The 18,672-nt window shown below is 33.0% G+C and overlaps 5 protein-coding genes across 5 annotated transcripts; 1 reads left to right on the forward strand and 4 right to left on the reverse strand.

The window, feature by feature from the left end:
• Positions 1 to 228: 228 nt before the first annotated feature.
• LOC9301303 (probable C-terminal domain small phosphatase) lies at positions 229 to 1,365 on the reverse strand. Its single transcript, XM_002865183.2, has one exon. It carries the CDS (start codon positions 1,206 to 1,208, stop codon positions 390 to 392), a length of 819 nt encoding a protein of 272 aa, XP_002865229.1. The 5' UTR covers positions 1,209 to 1,365; the 3' UTR covers positions 229 to 389.
• A 2,118-nt stretch (positions 1,366 to 3,483) lies between these two features.
• On the forward strand, positions 3,484 to 5,101 carry LOC9301304 (oil body-associated protein 2A). The gene is made up of 4 exons (XM_002863415.2): positions 3,484 to 3,802; positions 4,143 to 4,225; positions 4,355 to 4,469; positions 4,713 to 5,101. The coding sequence occupies exons 1-4, from the start codon at positions 3,514 to 3,516 to the stop codon at positions 4,967 to 4,969; spliced, it is 744 nt and encodes a 247-aa protein (XP_002863461.1). The 5' UTR covers positions 3,484 to 3,513; the 3' UTR covers positions 4,970 to 5,101.
• Positions 5,102 to 10,661: 5,560 nt separating this feature from the next.
• LOC9299539 (peptidyl-prolyl cis-trans isomerase FKBP13, chloroplastic) lies at positions 10,662 to 12,399 on the reverse strand. Its single transcript, XM_002865184.2, has 5 exons — positions 12,003 to 12,399; positions 11,820 to 11,912; positions 11,664 to 11,724; positions 11,007 to 11,075; positions 10,662 to 10,885 (listed from the first exon to the last, which is right to left on the reverse strand). Exons 1-5 carry the CDS (start codon positions 12,339 to 12,341, stop codon positions 10,821 to 10,823), a joined length of 627 nt encoding a protein of 208 aa, XP_002865230.1. The 5' UTR covers positions 12,342 to 12,399; the 3' UTR covers positions 10,662 to 10,820.
• Positions 12,400 to 12,861: 462 nt separating this feature from the next.
• On the reverse strand, positions 12,862 to 15,123 carry LOC9301305 (GDSL esterase/lipase At5g45670). Its single transcript, XM_002865185.2, has 5 exons — positions 14,563 to 15,123; positions 14,348 to 14,472; positions 13,746 to 13,991; positions 13,374 to 13,629; positions 12,862 to 13,289 (listed from the first exon to the last, which is right to left on the reverse strand). Exons 1-5 carry the CDS (start codon positions 14,792 to 14,794, stop codon positions 13,066 to 13,068), a joined length of 1,083 nt encoding a protein of 360 aa, XP_002865231.1. The 5' UTR covers positions 14,795 to 15,123; the 3' UTR covers positions 12,862 to 13,065.
• A 1,602-nt stretch (positions 15,124 to 16,725) lies between these two features.
• Positions 16,726 to 18,631, reverse strand: LOC9301306. The gene is made up of 2 exons (XM_002865186.2): positions 17,934 to 18,631; positions 16,726 to 17,219 (listed from the first exon to the last, which is right to left on the reverse strand). Exons 1-2 carry the CDS (start codon positions 18,441 to 18,443, stop codon positions 17,049 to 17,051), a joined length of 681 nt encoding a protein of 226 aa, XP_002865232.1. The 5' UTR covers positions 18,444 to 18,631; the 3' UTR covers positions 16,726 to 17,048.
• Positions 18,632 to 18,672: the final 41 nt, after the last annotated feature.

An 18,672-nucleotide genomic window follows, 5' to 3' on the forward strand; every position in this document is an offset into this window, starting at 1 on the left:
AAAATATAAACATATTGATCCATTTTTTTTTCTTTACTTCGTAATTATTTAAAATTAATATTTTCTTAAACCTAATATAGCTAATTAGTAAAACCTTTTTATTGACTTTTGATATGTAAAGCACACAATTGAACAAAATAAGAAGCCCAATAGGCCCATAATTTAATTCTACCCACAAAAAAAGTTCTTGATCTTGTCAAACTCTGTCCACTGTTCAAATGCAAAATCTTCATAAAAACCTTTTAATTCAGTCACAAAGAAAACACTAATCAAACAAATTAACAAATTGCTTTTCACGAGGATGTTTTACACAAAGACTAATTGAACAAACAAAGCTATTGTTCATTATCTTCTTAATCAAATCCTCTTAATACAAACTAAACCAAAAATCATTCATCTCTTCCAACAAACTCCTTCAAAGCAACTCTCATATCTTCAAACTTAACACAATCACCATCAAAAAACTCACCAAGTTTCTTCAACTCAACATCTTCCAAATCATCCGAAAACGGTTTAATCGGAAACGCATTCTCCGGTTGAAGCGCGTACGAGTTCGGATTATCATCAACAATCACCACGCGCCTCAAATCTCTCATCACAAACCCTAAATCCTTCACTAACCTCCCATCAATTTCGCTACACGCGTCTCTGTAAAAGCTTCGCGATATCACGCGCCGCTCTGGATCCAATTTATCGAGCACTAACGACGCGTACTCTCTCAATCCCGCCGTGAAAACAACGATCTGATACTTTTCTCCGATCTTCTTCAAAAACTCGTCGACTCCTGGCCGTTTGATCACGAAAAACGTTAAGATCTGACCGTCGATTTTGGGATTCACAACGAAATCGTAAGGAACTTCTGGTTTCTCCATTGATGAATGAACAAGAGTTTCGTCTAGATCTAACACGATCGTCTTCTTCGTCTCGTCGAATGATTTATCAGATCTTTCGTGAAACAATGAATACGGAGAATTTTGAAAATCTTCGTGAGGTTTGAGGATTTTGAATCCTTTGGTTCGAGGAAGAGAAAATAAACAGAGAAAGCTTCGGTGACATCTGTAGATCGATTTGTTGATGGTGGCGATGACGGTGGTTGTCACCGGAGACGGTGAGCATCCGATCTGAGTTTTCCGGTGACGGCGGAGGTAGTTACGTTGGTGACGGTTGATTGATTTTGTCGTTTTCTTGAGTATGAGTTTCGTCGCCATTGAAGAAGAAGAAACAGAGAGAAAGAGAGAGTTTGCGAGATTTTTGGGGAGAGAGAGGAGAGTGATGATGTGGTATTTAAATTAGGATCGGTGTAACGGTCATGTGTTTTATTTAGGTTCGGGATTCCGAAGCAAGCTTGATTCGGAAGCACTGTTTTTTTTTAAGTTTGGACCTACACGGAGTTTACGTTGTATTATTACCGTTGGGAATTCTATATTAATCTTGAGATTCATTTCCTAAATTAAGCACACAAGATGTATATATAGATAACACAGAATAGAAAAAGTATCATTTATAGATCTTTATCTTATTATATACAGATACTTACATTTTATTAATGGTACGTAAATTATAAAAGTATCTAAAGTCTTAACAATTATTGGAAGTCTTTTTAGCCAGTTGGTTGATCAAAGTTTAATTAATGCTTATATACCCAGAGGTCTGGGGTTCAAGTCCCAGATACTGCAATTTATTAATAAATTTGTAGATTATTAGAGGCAAATGTGCAAGAGATCTACAACAATGTACAATTATAGCCGTTCGCCAGGATTCTACGCAGAGAGGGAAGTGTCCATCAAGAGCATGAAGAAAGAGATGAAGGAGGTGTCATCTGTCGTGGATCTAATAAAGGTCGGAAAGAATTGTCCGTTAAAAAAAAAGTCTTAACAATTAAACCCAAAAAAAACGTATTCAAAGATTTGGAGAATGTAAATTTGTAAATCAATATATAACTTTTTCGTAGACCAAATTAAACCAGCTATTCGAGTGTATATGTTTTAATGGTGTATAAAACTGTTAACTACCGAAAAAAATGATTTACATTCATTGTGACCAAATATTATTATCTCAAAATCTTTTTCAAAAATATGTATATAGATTAATATCATAAATGAGATCCAACTTATGCAATTATGTAATGTATTTATGTGAATTGTATTATTTAGTTGCATTCACCAACTATAAATAAACCTCTTAGTAAAAAAAAAAATAAAAAAAAATAAACCTCTTAAAACTCGTTTTACGTCAAAGATAACTACATTAATTATATTATTTAGTTTTCATAACTTCTAGATTTTGATATTTTGAATTCATATATTTTCAATACATAAAGTCTAAGTTTTGGATCAAATTGATCAAACCATTTGATTAACTCACCATTCTAAATTGTAAAACCTGGAGATACAAAAATTGAGAACAGACCAAAAAGATCTTGAGTCCAATTTTTTTTTTTGTCGGCCAGTCCATTAAGGTAAAAAGCCCAATGGGCAGTACAAGGAGGTAAGATACAGAAGCCCATTTCCAACATTTGCAACCCTAATTAGAATAAAAAACTGCTTAATCTTAAACTCATTAGTGAAAGATTAAGATAAGAAGGTGCCACATGCAACACTACATGTCAACACGCAAGAAGGAAAAAGAAACAGTCGATGCCGGCCAATTCCACGAGTTGACACAGCGCCGCCGCCGACTTCGAGCATCCACCACCGCCATCCTTCTACAGATTTCGCCTTTGCCGATCTGATTGAAGACCACCGGTCCCGTCTGAGAAAGAAACCTCAAGAAGACTTCAAAAATCTTCACATCTTAACTCGATCTCTTGAATTGGAAGCTCCGCCTATGATCTAAAGAGGTCGCCGACTTCAACAGAGTCAGAAGCTACGACGAAGATATTACTCCGATAGAAGAGAGGAGTCAAGCCAACGGTGAAACGGGGAGATGAGTGGATCGCAAGGGGATGTTGATTTAATCCTTGTAGAAAAAGGAACAAAAAAAAATCCAAACTTAGAAAACTAAGATGGATGCTAATAGGACCGGATAGAACCGGAGAAAGATCCGACAAAACGGAAAACCGAAATCCGACTAAAATCGGAAAACTGAGTATATTACAAACAAAAACCGCGAACGGCGGAAGAGAATTCCGGTAAACCGGAAATCACCCTCTCTCTATAAAAGATAGAGGTGCGATAAGAGAGAAGAATTTTCTTGAGTCCAATTTAACCATCTCACTTTTTATGTCATCCTAATCGAATTAAAAGTGCCAAGTGTCCAGAGACTAATCCCCATCATTAACATATCCACGTGTCATCTACAAATCTCAAATCCCAACATTTTCTGCCACATCACCACTAACAACTCAATGACGTGTCCCTCTCAAGTCTTCCACGTCACAATTTCCTCATGCAACAATGACACCAAACATATGCACATTCCATCACTTATAAAAAAACCAAGATGAAAGATAATTTGAGTTTGTATAATATAAGAACAAAACAAACGTGGTAGGTTTTGTGTGTTGACATCAAAATGGCGTCGAGCGATGAGCGTCCGGGAGCGTATCCGGCACGTGACGGAGCAGAGAACTTACCTCCGGGAGATCCAAAGACGATGAAGACCGTGATGATGGATAAAGGAGCGGCGATGATGCAATCGTTGAAACCGATCAAACAAATGAGTCTCCATTTGTGTTCTTTCGCTTGTTATGGTCATGATCCTAGCCGTCAGATCGAAGTCAATTTCTATGTTCATCGACTCAACCAAGACTTTCTTCAGTGTGCTGTTTACGATTGCGACTCCTCTAAACCCCATCTCATCGGTCTGTATCTATATGTTTATTTTCACCAACATTCTTTCAATATACAAAAATAATTTTGAAGTCATAGTATGCATGCGTATCATAGTCATTCTTTACATATTTATATGCATGCATAGCATTCAAAAAGGAAACTTTATGGGGCTTATTTAATATGTTAGATTTTTTTTAATAATTCAAATTGAAGATCCTATTTCATCATTTACATAATCAAATAGATGGTATTGAGTCTAACACGTTTGCCTGTAAATTTTGAAGAGATATTTTGTTATGCTTTTTTTTTTTCGGTTCAAAAGATATTTTATTATGTATAATTCATGTGTTCCGTATTTACATCTGCCAGGGATCGAGTACATTGTGTCGGAGAGGTTATTTAAGAATCTTGCGCCAGAGGAGCAAAAGCTTTGGCACTCTCATGACTATGAGGTTAATCTCTATATAAGCTTTAATTAATCAGTTATTCTCAGTTTGGTTTATTATATAGACTTTAAGGTTAATATTTATATCTCTGGAGGCACTTTTCAGATTTGACTAGGCTTGTTCTTATTGTTGTAGATCCAAACAGGTCTTCTAATAACTCCAAGGGTCCCTGAGCTTGTAGCTAAGCCAGAGCTTCAAAATATTGCCAAAACTTATGGGAAGTTTTGGTGCACTTGGCAGACCGATCGTGGTAATTAAATAATTAATATATACATATCTTTTGAATTCTTGGATTAAAGTTTCTTTGTGCTATTGAAACATATATACATTGGTTACGATATATAAAAATAATCTGACAGAAATCTGATTGAACATTTTTTTACCAATATAATACAAATAGAGACATTTCTATATATAGTAGGATTTGTTTTTTCTCCGACAATTTCAAAATAATTTTTTTAAAAAGTTTGAGTGTGTGTTTTGGTAATTTCAGGGGATAAATTGCCACTAGGTGCACCATCACTGATGATGTCACCACAAGACGTGAATATGGGAAAGATCAAGCCAGGGCTATTGAAGAAACGTGACGATGAGTATGGAATCTCGACGGAATCTTTAAAGACGTCTCGAGTTGGGATTATGGGACCGGAGAGGAAAAATCTGATGGCTGATTATTGGGTTCATCACGGAAAAGGATTAGCGGTTGATATAATCGAAACTGAGATGAAGAAATGTGCTCCGTTCCCGTAATGAAGTTGGTGTGTAACGAATAATAATAAAATGTTCGTATGTCCAATGTTGTCCCTTGTCCGTAAGACCAGAAGTAAATCTAATTATCTTAATTATATAATGTAATTAATGTTGTTTGTGTTGAAATATGACATTTTTTGGGAAGAAATATGAAGCTTCTATTTACTATACATTTTTGCAGCAGTTTTTGGGTACCCAAATCGGGTCAAATTTATTTAATTTTGATCCGGAAATCTTCAATCGGATCTTTCCTTAAATTTTGGCAAAATTAAAAAACGAAAATAATTAATAAAATCTAAAATATATATACTTTCTCAACTAATTACTATATTTAAACGCTTTATTTATGGTATATTCTCCACGATTTTTATAGATAAAGAAATCAAATATGATGATTTAATGCTAATATAACAAATTTGCACTAATTTCCTAAAACCTCTCTACCTAATTTAAACATAAATATATGATTCTTATTTCACTTTTATTTGATCTTATATTTATATTATTTTAAATTATTATAAAATATATAAATAGTTAGTAAATTTTAGTTTTTTTTTTTCTGCATATGTTACAATTCAAATTTTATAAAACGGACATATATTACTCAATCGATGAATAAAAATATGTGTAATCTATATTAACATTTTTAAGAACAAATTGAGCATTTAATCATGTCGTTATTTTATTCAGACCCGAAATTGAGTCATTCGGATCTTTCTTTAATTTTTACAATTATCTAAAATGGGACAGTATATCACGGGTGAAATCCTAATTAGTATTTTAAGATACAATTATAAATTGTTTTTACGGGTTGGTCCAAAAACACACACTAATTTAAAAATATACATGGAAACTATTTGAAAGCAACTTTCAAATTAACTCGAATTATATGACATTTAAATAAAAGTGTTATTAAAAAAAATAACAAAATGATGTTTAATTTCATTTTAGATTATATGTTTGGTCGGGTTTGGGTCAATATTAATACGAGACAATATACCACAGGTGAAATCCTATAAATAACAAATCAAAATACAATTATACAATCTTAAACACTAAACAAAACAAATACAACTTAAAATTTTTTATTTTAGATACAACGCATGTTACCCGCGGTATACAATAAAAAATATTATACACAATAAATTCATCAATTTATAAAAATAAAAAAATCAAATAATTAACCCGTGGTGTACCGCGGGTCATATCCTAGTACGTATACAAAATTACAAATCATGGTTACGTTACGTATATAATCAGAATTTTTACTCCTTTTTTTAACATATATATAGTATTTTTAGTTCATGCCTTTTTTCTTTTATTTTTTTGCGTCAAGGTTTTTTTATCAATAGACAAAGCACTACAAAAAGCCGGCGTGAATTTAAGTCCCGGGAAAAATGTCGGTGAGGTTGAAACTTTGAATCTCTCGGAAATTTTACTCCAAAATGAGGGGAATCTTTTGTTGACACAAACGAAAGGATAAAAACTCCAAACATAAAAATTAAATTGTTAAAAATTCATACAGTTACAAATTTTCCGAAGTTTAAAAAGAACAGATGAAAATTTAACATTATCGGAAAACCTTGTAATTTCAGAACTTGTTCTTATGTTTATGTTTTCTTTGGTAATTGAGCTGACCAAAATTTTTTTTAAAAAAAAAAGATTGCAAAAAATATAGATCACGGTCGGATCATGTCGTGGATTCGAGTGGAAAATATTACAACTGAACCATCTATTAGAAGCACCCATCAGTTATCTTGTGAATAACAGTTTGGTCCGACACTAAAATTTCGGCAAAAAGAGAGAATAAATCTGCAACAAAACTATTAAAAACCGGACCAACATTAGAGTTTTGGAAGCCTCTCCCACAATCGACAAGAGGAAACACCGACACTTTCTTCATTATATTTAGATTTATATTCAATAAAATCAGAAAACATTGTAAATACTTAAGACTTTTTTACATTTTTTGTTACCTGATATATTCATTAAACGAAGATAAAGTAACAACATAAATCAAGAACATTACAGATATAAGTACATCAAAAATAGAGAGATACAAAATCATCTTCTCATCTCTTCTAGCACCTTCATATATAATCATGTCGGTCCTCCAAAGGCAATGTAATTTGGGTTTCATTCAATTCATGTACATTAAATTTTATTATATCTCGTTTTTTATTAAATGCTTTTTCAGAATTCTTGATAATTAGTCATTTTTATTCGTTAATTACTCGAATACTAATTTAACATATATATATATATATATATATATATAGTTTTTTTTTGCTAAGAAAAAACATGTAATTAATATATACTTAATTTCTCAATCTCTTGTTTAGATTCATTGAGTTTCAATCTTGTAGTCCTTAGTTCTTCCTCGCAATATATTTATTCATCAATTTTTCATAACTCATTTGTTTCTCAGCAGCTAAGTTATGATTATCCATTACATGCTGATAATCAATAAAAGAAGTAAGCTTGGTGAACTTTGTGGGCACACAGGTTATGGTGTTGCAAAGAGCAAGATAATCACGATTCTGCATGCCTCTGTGCTATCCAATATGGCTTATTCTAAGGACGAGAAAAGGTTTTCTTATGTTACTTCTGCTTATAAATTGGAAAACATGTACCTTGATACCTTTATCTATTAAGTTACATTTAGAAACTTCAAAACTTGTATATAAGACCATTCTGTTGTCCGTTTTCGCTCTATTGTGTCCCTCTTTGATCTGCACAATAAGAGTCAAGAGTGTCACATGATTCAATTAGACAAGTTAACAATTGTTGAGGTAACTGTGATTGTATTCGTTATAGGTTCTCTTTAATTTTTACATTGTTGTTGGAGATATTCCAGCAGTTTAGAGTTTCATTTCTTATTAGTCTGTAGTCAGACCATTTTTGTAGTACTTTTTGCTTTTTACTATTTCTAGGTATTCTTCTCTTCTATTTGTATAGTGGACACTTTTATTTGTTGTATTTATTTTTATATGTTATATGTGAAAGAGATAGTATCAGAAAAGGTAGAGCTCATTTTAATTTTCTTCAGATTATTGTGAACTTTGTTTTATCTAGTTAACTTTTCAGATTAGTTACTTATCCAAGTTCTAAATCATGTTTGGTTTTTGTTTTATTCTATCTTCCATGGAATTTTTATAGATACAAGAGGCTGCTATGCACTGTTGATCTCACAAGGAATATATTCTTCAGCTATTCCTTCCACATCATGCATACACTTCAAAGGAATATGTCTAACAATAAGGAAGGACACACTAACTATGAATCGATGTTTGTTTGGAACGAATACTTAACTCGAAGGATTCACAATAAAAGACTATATGTGGTCAGTTGCCTTGGTATATGGATTTTTCAAACATGTATTACTTGTAGCAATTTTTCCAAAGGTTTATATAATTTTTTTTCTAACATTTAGAGATACGTATATTACAAGCAGGTGTTGAGATATTTTAGCATTTCTCTGCAGCTAAGTTGTGGTTAAGTGATGAGTAAGAAACCCTATTTTTGAGTCTAATACGGAATAAAAAGAGTTAGAATCATGATTGCGAGAAAGATGATCAGAAATTTCATGATCAAAGATGAAAGCTACATTATTGTATAGGACTTTGGAATTACCAAATAAGAGTCATTGTGGTATGGATAAGACTTGTGTTTAAAAAAAAAAAAAAAGATATGTAATGAATTAGACAATATCTATATATCTTTTGAGATATCCACTGCTTAAAATCCTTCTACAGTCAAACGAAAGAAAACGAATCACTCATTACATGTAAACAATGATCAAGAAAATATACATGGTATATGAATAGATACTTCCTATAAAAATTAGAAAACATTAGTGCTTTTACCATCATTTGTTTTGAATATTATTATAGCAAAACTAAGACATTTACTATCTTTTCATTTGCTCTGATAATATCTCGTATTTCGCTTCCCAGAAAATAATGGTTTGTGCATGAGGTGTTCAAAGAGGTTTTTGAAGCCACATCGGATTTTATTTTCTTTCTTTCATTACATTTTTATGCATGATGATTGTTGAAGGCAGTTTTGAAATTAGATTTACGTTTTATTTCCTTTTAATTTTTCTTCATGTGATGTAATCAATTAACTAGATATGATTTCTTGCTGAAGTCAATCATTTTTTGTATTTTTTGCATTTTATGTTTATTGCTTTTTTTTTAAAAAAAATAGTTGAATTCGTTTTCTCAAAAGAAAAATCTCATGAAATTTTTTTAACGTGGCGTGACTTTAAACCTTCATGTTTAAAACGGTCTAAGGTCCCTATCTTCTATAGTTGTTACATATCTTACACCGAATTTGATGGGAGAAAGACTAGTCTAGGTATTATGAAGAAATTATCTCAATATGTCGACGATTCATTTAAAATCATCAAAGTGATTAACCAATTTTTTTTACTTGTTCTAATCATTGAGAGATGTTATAGGACTTGCGTCTATAAACAATCTTGTTCTCTTTGAATTTTTATTCCCAAAAGAATTGGCTTACAAAAATTAGAACAGATGAAAGGAAAAAAAACTCCGAACATAAAAACATAAATCCCTATACATAAATACAACTACAAACTCGCTGAACCTTAACAAGAAGAAATGAAAACCTAACATCATCGGAAAACCTTCGACTTCATAACTTTTTCTGATCTTTTGAGATTCGAAAAAAGCAAAAACAACATAGATCGCGGTTGGATAATGTTTTGGGTTCATGTGGAAGAGAATATAACTGAGTCACCTATCGGAGACACCAATCATTACCTTGTGAATAGTGATCGGTCCGATTTGAAAGCCATCAAAAAAACTTCGGCAAAATAGAGAGAATAAAGGGTGACTTTTATAAATATACCAAATTTTGTAAGAAATTTTTGGACAACATATTACAAGAACATTACAGATATAAGAACGTTAAAAATAGAGAGATACTACAGTAAATCATCTTCTCATCTCTTCTAGCACCTTCATCTATAATCATGCCGGTCCTCCAAAGGCAATGTAATTTGGGTACTAAATCATATTAGATGCTCTTTCTCAGAACTTTTTATAATTAGTCACCATCTAAGATATTAATCTTGATGATTAGTCATTTTTATTTGTTACTCCGATACTAATCTCAAACATGTATATTCTTCAATATTTTGCCTCCAAGAAGGTTTAGGGTTCAAAGTTTGTATGTTAACTTATGGTCTCTATCTTCGAGTAGGTTACTTTACACATTTTTATCCCTCAAATTAATCAATGCAATCAAATAAAAGTCCAACTAAACGTTTGATAAGATTGTGGAGTTACAGTTTGCATCTCTTATCATTCAAGAACCATAAAACACAAACTCTGAACCCTAAAACCACACAATGATCACATCACACATGATGATCTCTACAATAGTCTCTCCTCTCTATCTATACCTAAACAAACTAAGTCGGTTATGCAACTTGCTCTGTTTAACGCTCCTTTTCTAGTGCTTCTACTGCTGCATCTACTTGCTTCTCAAGTTCCTCAGTTAGCTTAATTATCACCGTTCTACTTCTAGTGTCTGAGAAATCGGGAGCTACACTATACGACGTTTGGATATTTCAGAGACCTTTTGACTAACTTTTTGTTTGAAAATTATCTCTCTGGATTTGAGTTTGGGTTTCAAGTTTTACTTGGTATGTTGAATTTTCTTATTTTAAAGGTATAAAACCAAACAAAGTTAAAAAAGCCTGAGAAATTCACTTGATGATTACATAATAGAAAAATAAATGACATTTTTTTTCTTTCTATAAGGTTGATTTGAACAAGATGATGGCTCAGAAAAGGCAAAGCAAAAGCAAAAAAGCTCTCTCTCAAGCTTTACCTATGAACTCAATGTCAAAGAGAAGGACCGAAGCTGGAGGAATAAGGCATGAGCCTGCGAGAAAGCAAGTTTAGGCTTCGTTAATTAAATTTAATTATTAACAATTTAACATGAGATTTTTTGATAAATAAATTAATCAAGAAAGGGTTTTAGCCTTTTTGGCTTTTCTTTTTACCTCCTTTGCAACCTGCGCCTCGATCACCATACGCGAGTTCTGGAGGAATCTTCAATGTTCGTTTCCCACCTGAAAGAAAGAAACCAAATTAAACAAATTAGAGCAAGAAAATGATGAAAACATAACAATGTTTCTATTGACATTATACTTGCATTTTGGTTTTGGGTCAATGATTTGGTTAATCATAATTTGAGGATCCTCTCCCTACACTCTTTCAAACATTATGTAGACTAATCTAAATATTTTGGTAAAAAAATTATAAAGGTTAGGATAAAAACTTTTAAATATTTGTAGTTTTGGAGACTTTAAATTTTAATACATGTTCACATTATATGTGTCAATGGTTGTAAATGAATGGTTCATGTATCATGTAAAACTTTTTATGATATAATATATTTGATTTGCCGAAAAAAAAAAAAAAAGTAGAATCAAACCAAAATAAGTGTGTTTCCAATACACATAATTTCTCTAAGACTTTACTAAATATCTTCGAAGAGTTTTTTTTTCCATATCTTTTGCATATTCAAAAGATTTTTTCGGAATTTCTCAAGTATTACGGTCTAAGCCTATTGCTAATCACTATCAAAGATACATGCAATTAAAGTTTCATGTATGCAATAACATATGCTATGTTCAATTTAAATAAATTGAGCTTACCTGTAAGCATAGGAGGAATTCCATCAGAGCCAAGGATTCCTTGGTCCCAACCTCTTATCACCTGTATAATATTAACCAGTTTTATATGTTTTCTGAATTTCACATAATGTTATAACAAATAGGTATTGGCAAAATTACTATATTTTCCTTAATTACCTCACCAACACCTATTCGAAATGTTAGAGGCTTTCCTCGATTATAGCTACTATCAAAGACTTTCCCATTCTCCAACTTTCCTACATAATGTGCCTGCAATAAACTTTCAAGAATCATCAAACATCATAAAGAAATTACAAAAAGTTAATTGTAATTTGAGATATTATTGATATACTTAATCACCTTGATTAGTTGCCCTTTAACAGCTTCAGGACCATAACCAACAACTTTATCACAAAAAGCAAGACCAGAAGGAGATACAGAGAATTCACAAGAAGTTGTTTCGGCTAATGCAGAAACATTATCAAGCAAGCCAATAGAGAAACCAAAACCAATAATTGCTTCTCTTCTACCACATGAGGATAATTGGACAAAACTTAACTCAGGATCAGAAGAAGCTTTTTGCGTGTTTCTCAAGTTAATAGTCTCTGCTTTGTTTAAGCTATTATTCACAAGAAATCTGCATTTTCTTTGCTCACTTGGAGGAGAACAAGTTCCAACTGAAAATCCCAAGGAGCTCATTTTCCTCTCTATCCAGAAAAAGAAATAACAATCTGAAAGAAGATAATAAAAAGCTGTGTGTTGGACAATCAGCAATCCTTGCTGGCAAACAAAGTAACCACACAAAATTGGGCTTCATGTTTATCACATCTTCAAGATTAGAGGCCCAATATGAATAGACTCTTAATTTCATTTCTGCTATTATATACCTTTGATGATAAGATATGTGTTGTAGAGTTTTACATTTTATCATCTGAACGCTCTTTGATGACTCAAAAAGAGAGTAACTATGAACTTTGCTCTAAAGCCTAATCATATTCTTTTCTTCTTTATTTTAGTTTTACATGTTTGTTTCTTATCAGTCCTTTTATTCTTAAATATTTTGTCAGTCTATCTAAAACTGTAATAAATGTAAAAATCAAGTTTGATCTATCCAACCAACTAACTACCCAACCACATTTCCGAATCAATATCCGGTCCGGTTTTTAAAACATTGGTTGTAACTTACTTCATTGGATCACTTTGTTTTAACATATGGAGAAAAGTAACAAATTTGTAATAAAAGAATCAAGTTTATAAAAGAGTTAAGAAAAAATAGAGAGAAACAGTAACTCCAAATCATTACATAAACAGTTATGACATCACATAACACAAACCAAATCACTTTTTTTTTCTTGAGTCCAAAACTCAGCTGCCATTGAAGGAACTATCAAAACACTTACACAAGCAAAAGATCTTTCCCTCTTTAGAGAGATGCTAGCTGCTGAATATCATAAGGATGAGCATCAGAAGCAGCTTCTCGCTTAAAAGATCGTCTTCCGATAACAATATTCGCAGCTTCACCGGGGTGAAACGCATCCCAAAACACATACTCATTCCTATTTAGACATGGTGCTTGACCTGGAAGACAAGTTATCTGTCCATTATTCCTCCCAACTCCACAACATCCTGCATTTGTCACACTAAACCCTGCAAATTTTAAACAAAAGTTTGAGTAAATCATCATAAGAAAAACATTTACTATGATCACAATTTTTAAGACTGATCGGTTACCGTATCGAGCAGGGTTTGTAACAATGTCTTGGAAGATGCCATAAGCGTTGATGTAAGTGAATTTTGCGTCTGGTGTGTTCTGGTTAAAAGCGTCAACTATAGATATAAGTTTGCTGTTGAAGATTCTGTTTGCTGAGTTGATTCTTTCGTCACACGTTCTTCCATCTCTGCTGTTCTGAGCTAGCTCGTTCGGGCTGCAACCGATTGCCCCGACTCCTATCAACGCAAACTTCCTCGCTCCATTGGTATACAATATCTGCTCCACCACAAAAACACACATAGAAACATAGACATCAAGACCTTAATCTCTCACTTAGAGGATCAAGAAACTAAAGAAACAGAGGATATAGAAGTTAAGAGTGTACTACGAACCCTGAGTTGCTCGGTGTAACGGGCAACGAGATCGTCGGCATAGGATTCGGGGGAGAACTGGTTACCGGTAGAGTAAAAATTGGGCATGAAGTAGTTGTTGAGATAATCGTTACTGCCTAATCCGATAGAGTAAATGCATTTGCTGAGGTAATTCGAGGCTTCGTTTTGATCACCAAGTATGTTCACTACTTGTGACACAGTGTTCACGTGATTAGCTACTTGTCCTGCAAATGCTATTCTACCTCCCTGAGGAACAATAACAAGAACTAGTCACATTTTAAGAAACTCTTGAATAAGATAAGCCAAATTCAAATCTATCAAACCAGACCAAAACCAAAACATTAAACGAACCAAATACAATCCAAATTTTTTTTTTTTTAAATTATAACTCTCTAGTTATAAATGTGTTAGAAATAGATTCAATCATATTAAAGTAATGGAAGATGGCTAATTTATTTATACTTTTAAATTTTGAAGTTAATTTAAACCAAATAAAACCAAACCAAAAATTTCGTCGAACCGAACGGTAAAAAATGGTCCTAGTTCCATCGTAATTTCTAAACTGGAGCTGAATCAAAATGCAGAAATAGTAATAGTTTTACCAATTGTCTGCCGGTTTCGTCTCGGATTCCGGCAGCAGCGGAAGCATAGTTAACTCCTCGGAGAATGTCTTGTCCTCTAGCAGAGGCGTACGGTGTAATGTAGTCGTCGAACCCCAAAAGCTCAGCTATTTTTTCAAAGAAACATAGTAAAATTAGTTTCAGTAGGAAAAAAAAAAGCAAAGGAAGCAGAAAAATATATAGTTAGTTAGAATTACCGATAACATCAACGGTGGTTCTGCCGTTGCTAAACCGACCGGTTGGACCGGCAGCAAAATCAATACCATAAGGAAAGTAATTAGCTCTAGCTAATGACTGAAGCTGATTGTTATTGCCATTATCAACCAAAGAGTCACCAAATATGAAGTAACAGGGTGCAATGGGATCACTCTTAGCAATGTTCATGGTCATAGCAACCATAATCATTATCATTAAACACATTCTCGCCATCTTTTTCTAAGAGCAAGATAGTGAGTGAAAGGGAGAAGAAGGAGAGAGATGTTTTGTGAATTGTGAAGAAACTAAAAATGTGTTTATATAATATAGTTTTGAAGAATATGGAGAGAATGAGAAAATGTTATTTTATAAAGTTTATTTGTTTAACGGTTGGAGAAGCATTAAATGTTCACGCGGCTATGAATTTTGGATGATAAATGTAAAAGTAAATGAATGTGTGTTTATATATGTGAAATAATTGAGTATTTTTGGTGGATCTATGATTCAGAGAGAGACATAGCGAAAGATGGTGGAGAGAGTTATTACTTGTGTCAATGTTGTTTATTTTCTTTACTCTGAATCCCAACTTGTGTGTGTGCATTGTGATGGTTCGGTTTTAATGTTTGCTTTGGAAATCGAGCTGTTGACTTTGGTTCCTTAAAGTATCAATGCTCGATAAAGTTTTTAAAAACCTTGTCTCGAGAAGGAAACTGATGTAGATAAACTAAAACTCTGATTTCTGCATTTGTGGAATTGCAAAATGACATAATACAATTATTATGTGATTTTATAACTTTTATAACCTTATGCAGAATCATGAATTTTTACTTTTGAGCGATTTTAATGAATGTTTACAATTAGTTAAAGATTACTAATACTATTCTAAATACCATAAAACAAAATTTATTTTCAAAACTACCAAAATTTGAAAAAGTTTTATCAATACCACAAACTTTAATTTGAGGGTTAATCAATCAAGACTCCTAACAATACTTTTAGAACTCTTTTCAAATTCAATTTTTGGTATTTTTGAAAATGTATGGTTTTTATTTTGTGGTCTCATTTTTAAATCCAAAGTTAGTTGTTATTTTCTTGTTTGATGATTATTGTTATTCCATTGTTCAAGACTATCTTATTTAATGTTGAGAGGCTACCATTGTGCAATATTATAATCCCCAATCTGGACTTTAAAACTATCTTCATTTTCTTCAAACTTCTCCGAAGTTTTTTAATTATAAAAAAAGAGAAAACAGTTTCCATAGGTTTTAGGTTCAAGTATCTATATATTCATCATATGAAAATCACGGTGATTTAAACCACTAGACAGTAACATCTTTCGTTGAACAAAAAAAACAAAAGACAGTAACATCTTTAAGCTAATTAACTCACCTTAACTTGTTTGGTTATTTTAGTACAATGCATGTGGAAAAAACAAAATGACTAGTCCTTGAAATGAAATTGGCATAGTGTAACAAACATAAAACCATGAACTGAAGGGTCCACATTTGCATTACATGTTCCTCTCATTCTAGGATACTTAAATCTAACGGCTGAGATCAATCTCGCTTGGTCGAATCAACGGTGAAGAATGATGTTGAGGATTTGCCATGTGTTAGGAAGTAAAATTAAATGAAAGACAGAGAGTGAGCTCCATGTCATGATGATGATGATGATCTTATGAACTAAATGTGAGTAGTTGAAAGTATTAAATTCTCATTTGCTCTGTTTTGCATATACTCATTGGGACCCAAAACATTACTCAAATCAAGATTCAAACTTTCTTATTCAAGCAGTCACCAAAAGGATTAATAAGACGAGAGAAAGTGTGGAAAATAGAAATCCCAATAAATTTGGTTACTATAAAAAAAATTGATGACATTCATCAATAAATTTGGATTATGACAGAAAAATTAGTTAAAAAAGCAAACATGTTCAAACAAAATAGTCTGAATATAAAACTGATTTTTCAGATCCATTGCACCATTCACCAACCATATAGTTGTTGTATTTATGACCTCTACTATAGAGGCAAAATTCCAGCAATGAGAGCCATGAAACAGAAGAATTTGAGTAGTTTTATCAACAAAATATTAACTATGAATGGGGAAATTTTACCAATCACAGCAAGTGTTGGATACCTACAATGGCTCTAGATGTCGGTAGACTTGTGTTTTTCAAAGATATTCACAAGATCTACAGGACTTTTTCGATTACAAAAAGCGGGCTTAGGTTAATGAAATTACAAAAGAACCTCGAGTTTCTAGTCTATGAATCTCTTAAACTTATAAAACGAACAAACAAATTGTTTTCTAGTCTACATATCCCTTAAAACTTATCTAGCAAAAGATGTAACGAGCAAAATGGTTCTGGCGGATTTTCCTAGAGGATTTGACTAATGCATAAGATAGTACAACGTGCCAAAAGGGTCACATCCGATGTGGAACAAAACGGAAAGAAGGAACGTACATGAAAGCGCTCTGCTTTGTAGCTAAAGTTCATCGGAGGAACGGCTTTGAGAAGAAAAAAACTGTAGAGCCATGTCCTTTGCTATTTGAAGCAAACTCTTAACGTCGTTTCCGCCTACTTCGAGACAGTCTTGTAATAACTCTCCATCGACTACTTCAGCTTGCACCATCTCCCAAAACTCTCTCAATGCACCCTAACAATCATAACACGAAAACACACAACAATGTACATAAGTGTTCAGCCTATTGAATACAGTAAATCTCCAATGAATGACTCGAGACAAAGACAAACTTTAATAACAAACATGGACATTAGGAGACATCAAAGCATGAGCTAAAACAACAATGAAGTCTCAACTACGAAATTCAAATAACCCTAATCAAAGTGAGCTTGAGACCTAATAAAACAGACAACTCTCAAATTCACCTATGCAACACATAGATATACATAACTCCAATAACAGAACAAGTAGCGAATTATCACAAGAAACAACCAATCAGCAACGAATATTAGACAATGCACATTCAAGATCTGCAGTAATCAAAACCAAATTTTCACTGTAAATTCTTGACAACCCCTGCTTTCGTTTTGTAAATCGATGATTAAAGTATCAACGTTTTCTCTACTTCAAGCAGATTTAGTGTAATAATAATATCAGTTACAAGAATCAAAGTGAGCTTGAGACCTAATAGAAGAGACAACTCTAAACCTCACCTACTCTAACACATACATAGAGAATTGTACTAGAAACTGCACATTCAAGATTTGCAGTAATCGAAAATCCAATTTTTGACCCTAGTTGTTGATCAAAGTAACACTCTTTTCTCCTACTTCATTCAGATTCTGTAATCCCTAAGTGTAAATGAATCTAAAGATCAATCCTTTAGGGTTTATTATGAATCCATACCGATTTACCAAAGATTCTAAGAAGACGACGAAGCAACTGCTTCGAAACACGAAGAGCTTTTCCATAACTCCGAGCAACAGAACTAGCTTTATCAGCATTAGATTCAGCTCTATTAAACTCAGTCACTAAACCCATAAGCTCATTGAGATCACCAATCGCACCATACATCTCACCGTAGTCAATCCCTCCCTTTCTCCAAGCGTAATTCCACATATAATCCCATCCAACAGACCAAGCTCTGCTTATAAACCCTAACCCTAACCCACGATCGATTTCATCAGCCATGGCTTGTACACGTGACGAACCCAGTGCGTCTCCACGTGAAGCGCGTAGGTTAGCGACGCGGAGGAGGAGAGATCGTGAGATTGAGATTAGGGTTTTGTATTGTGTGAAGGAGAATGGGAAAGTGAAGGCATTTACGAATTTGGGTGATGGAGATGTGATTGTGAGGATGAGAAATAGAACGGAGAAGAGTTTAATCGTCGCCGGTGAAGTTTTTATTCCGGCCATTGGTTCCGGTGAACGACCGTTTGACTTTAGTCAATAAGAGAAAAGGTGAATTAAGTAAAACGATGGCGGTGACCCTGCTGACGTGGATCTCGTCCCGGTTTAGATCGAATTTCCCGGTTTAGTTTCAAGTACGATCCGGCTCACTTTATTTTAATTATGTCAGTTAATATTAGTTTTATGTTTCTTCTGTGGAAATGAATAGAAAATAATTACATTAAAAATAAAATAA

This window comes from Arabidopsis lyrata (genome assembly GCF_000004255.2).
Source record: "Arabidopsis lyrata subsp. lyrata unplaced genomic scaffold ARALYscaffold_8, whole genome shotgun sequence".
In the NCBI taxonomy this organism is placed as follows: domain Eukaryota; kingdom Viridiplantae; phylum Streptophyta; class Magnoliopsida; order Brassicales; family Brassicaceae; genus Arabidopsis; species Arabidopsis lyrata.

Coding starts and splice junctions, on each gene's coding strand:
- LOC9299539 (XM_002865184.2), bottom strand. CDS start 12,341: ATGAGCTCCTTGGGATTTTCAGTTGGAACTTGTTCTCCTCCAAGTGAG. Junction 11,913..12,002: donor TTAAAGGGCAACTAATCAAG/GTGATTAAGTAT, acceptor AGTTTATTGCAG/GCACATTATGTAGGAAAGTT. Junction 11,076..11,663: donor AATTCCTCCTATGCTTACAG/GTAAGCTCAATT, acceptor TCTTTCTTTCAG/GTGGGAAACGAACATTGAAG.
- LOC9301304 (XM_002863415.2), top strand. CDS start 3,514: ATGGCGTCGAGCGATGAGCGTCCGGGAGCGTATCCGGCACGTGACGGA. Junction 3,803..4,142: donor CTCTAAACCCCATCTCATCG/GTCTGTATCTAT, acceptor TACATCTGCCAG/GGATCGAGTACATTGTGTCG. Junction 4,226..4,354: donor GGCACTCTCATGACTATGAG/GTTAATCTCTAT, acceptor TTATTGTTGTAG/ATCCAAACAGGTCTTCTAAT.
- LOC9301303 (XM_002865183.2), bottom strand. CDS start 1,208: ATGGCGACGAAACTCATACTCAAGAAAACGACAAAATCAATCAACCGT.
- LOC9301306 (XM_002865186.2), bottom strand. CDS start 18,443: ATGGCCGGAATAAAAACTTCACCGGCGACGATTAAACTCTTCTCCGTT. Junction 17,220..17,933: donor TTAGAATCTTTGGTAAATCG/GTATGGATTCAT, acceptor TATGATTGTTAG/GGTGCATTGAGAGAGTTTTG.
- LOC9301305 (XM_002865185.2), bottom strand. CDS start 14,794: ATGGCGAGAATGTGTTTAATGATAATGATTATGGTTGCTATGACCATG. Junction 13,630..13,745: donor GTTACACCGAGCAACTCAGG/GTTCGTAGTACA, acceptor GTGGTGGAGCAG/ATATTGTATACCAATGGAGC. Junction 13,290..13,373: donor TACAAACCCTGCTCGATACG/GTAACCGATCAG, acceptor TAAAATTTGCAG/GGTTTAGTGTGACAAATGCA.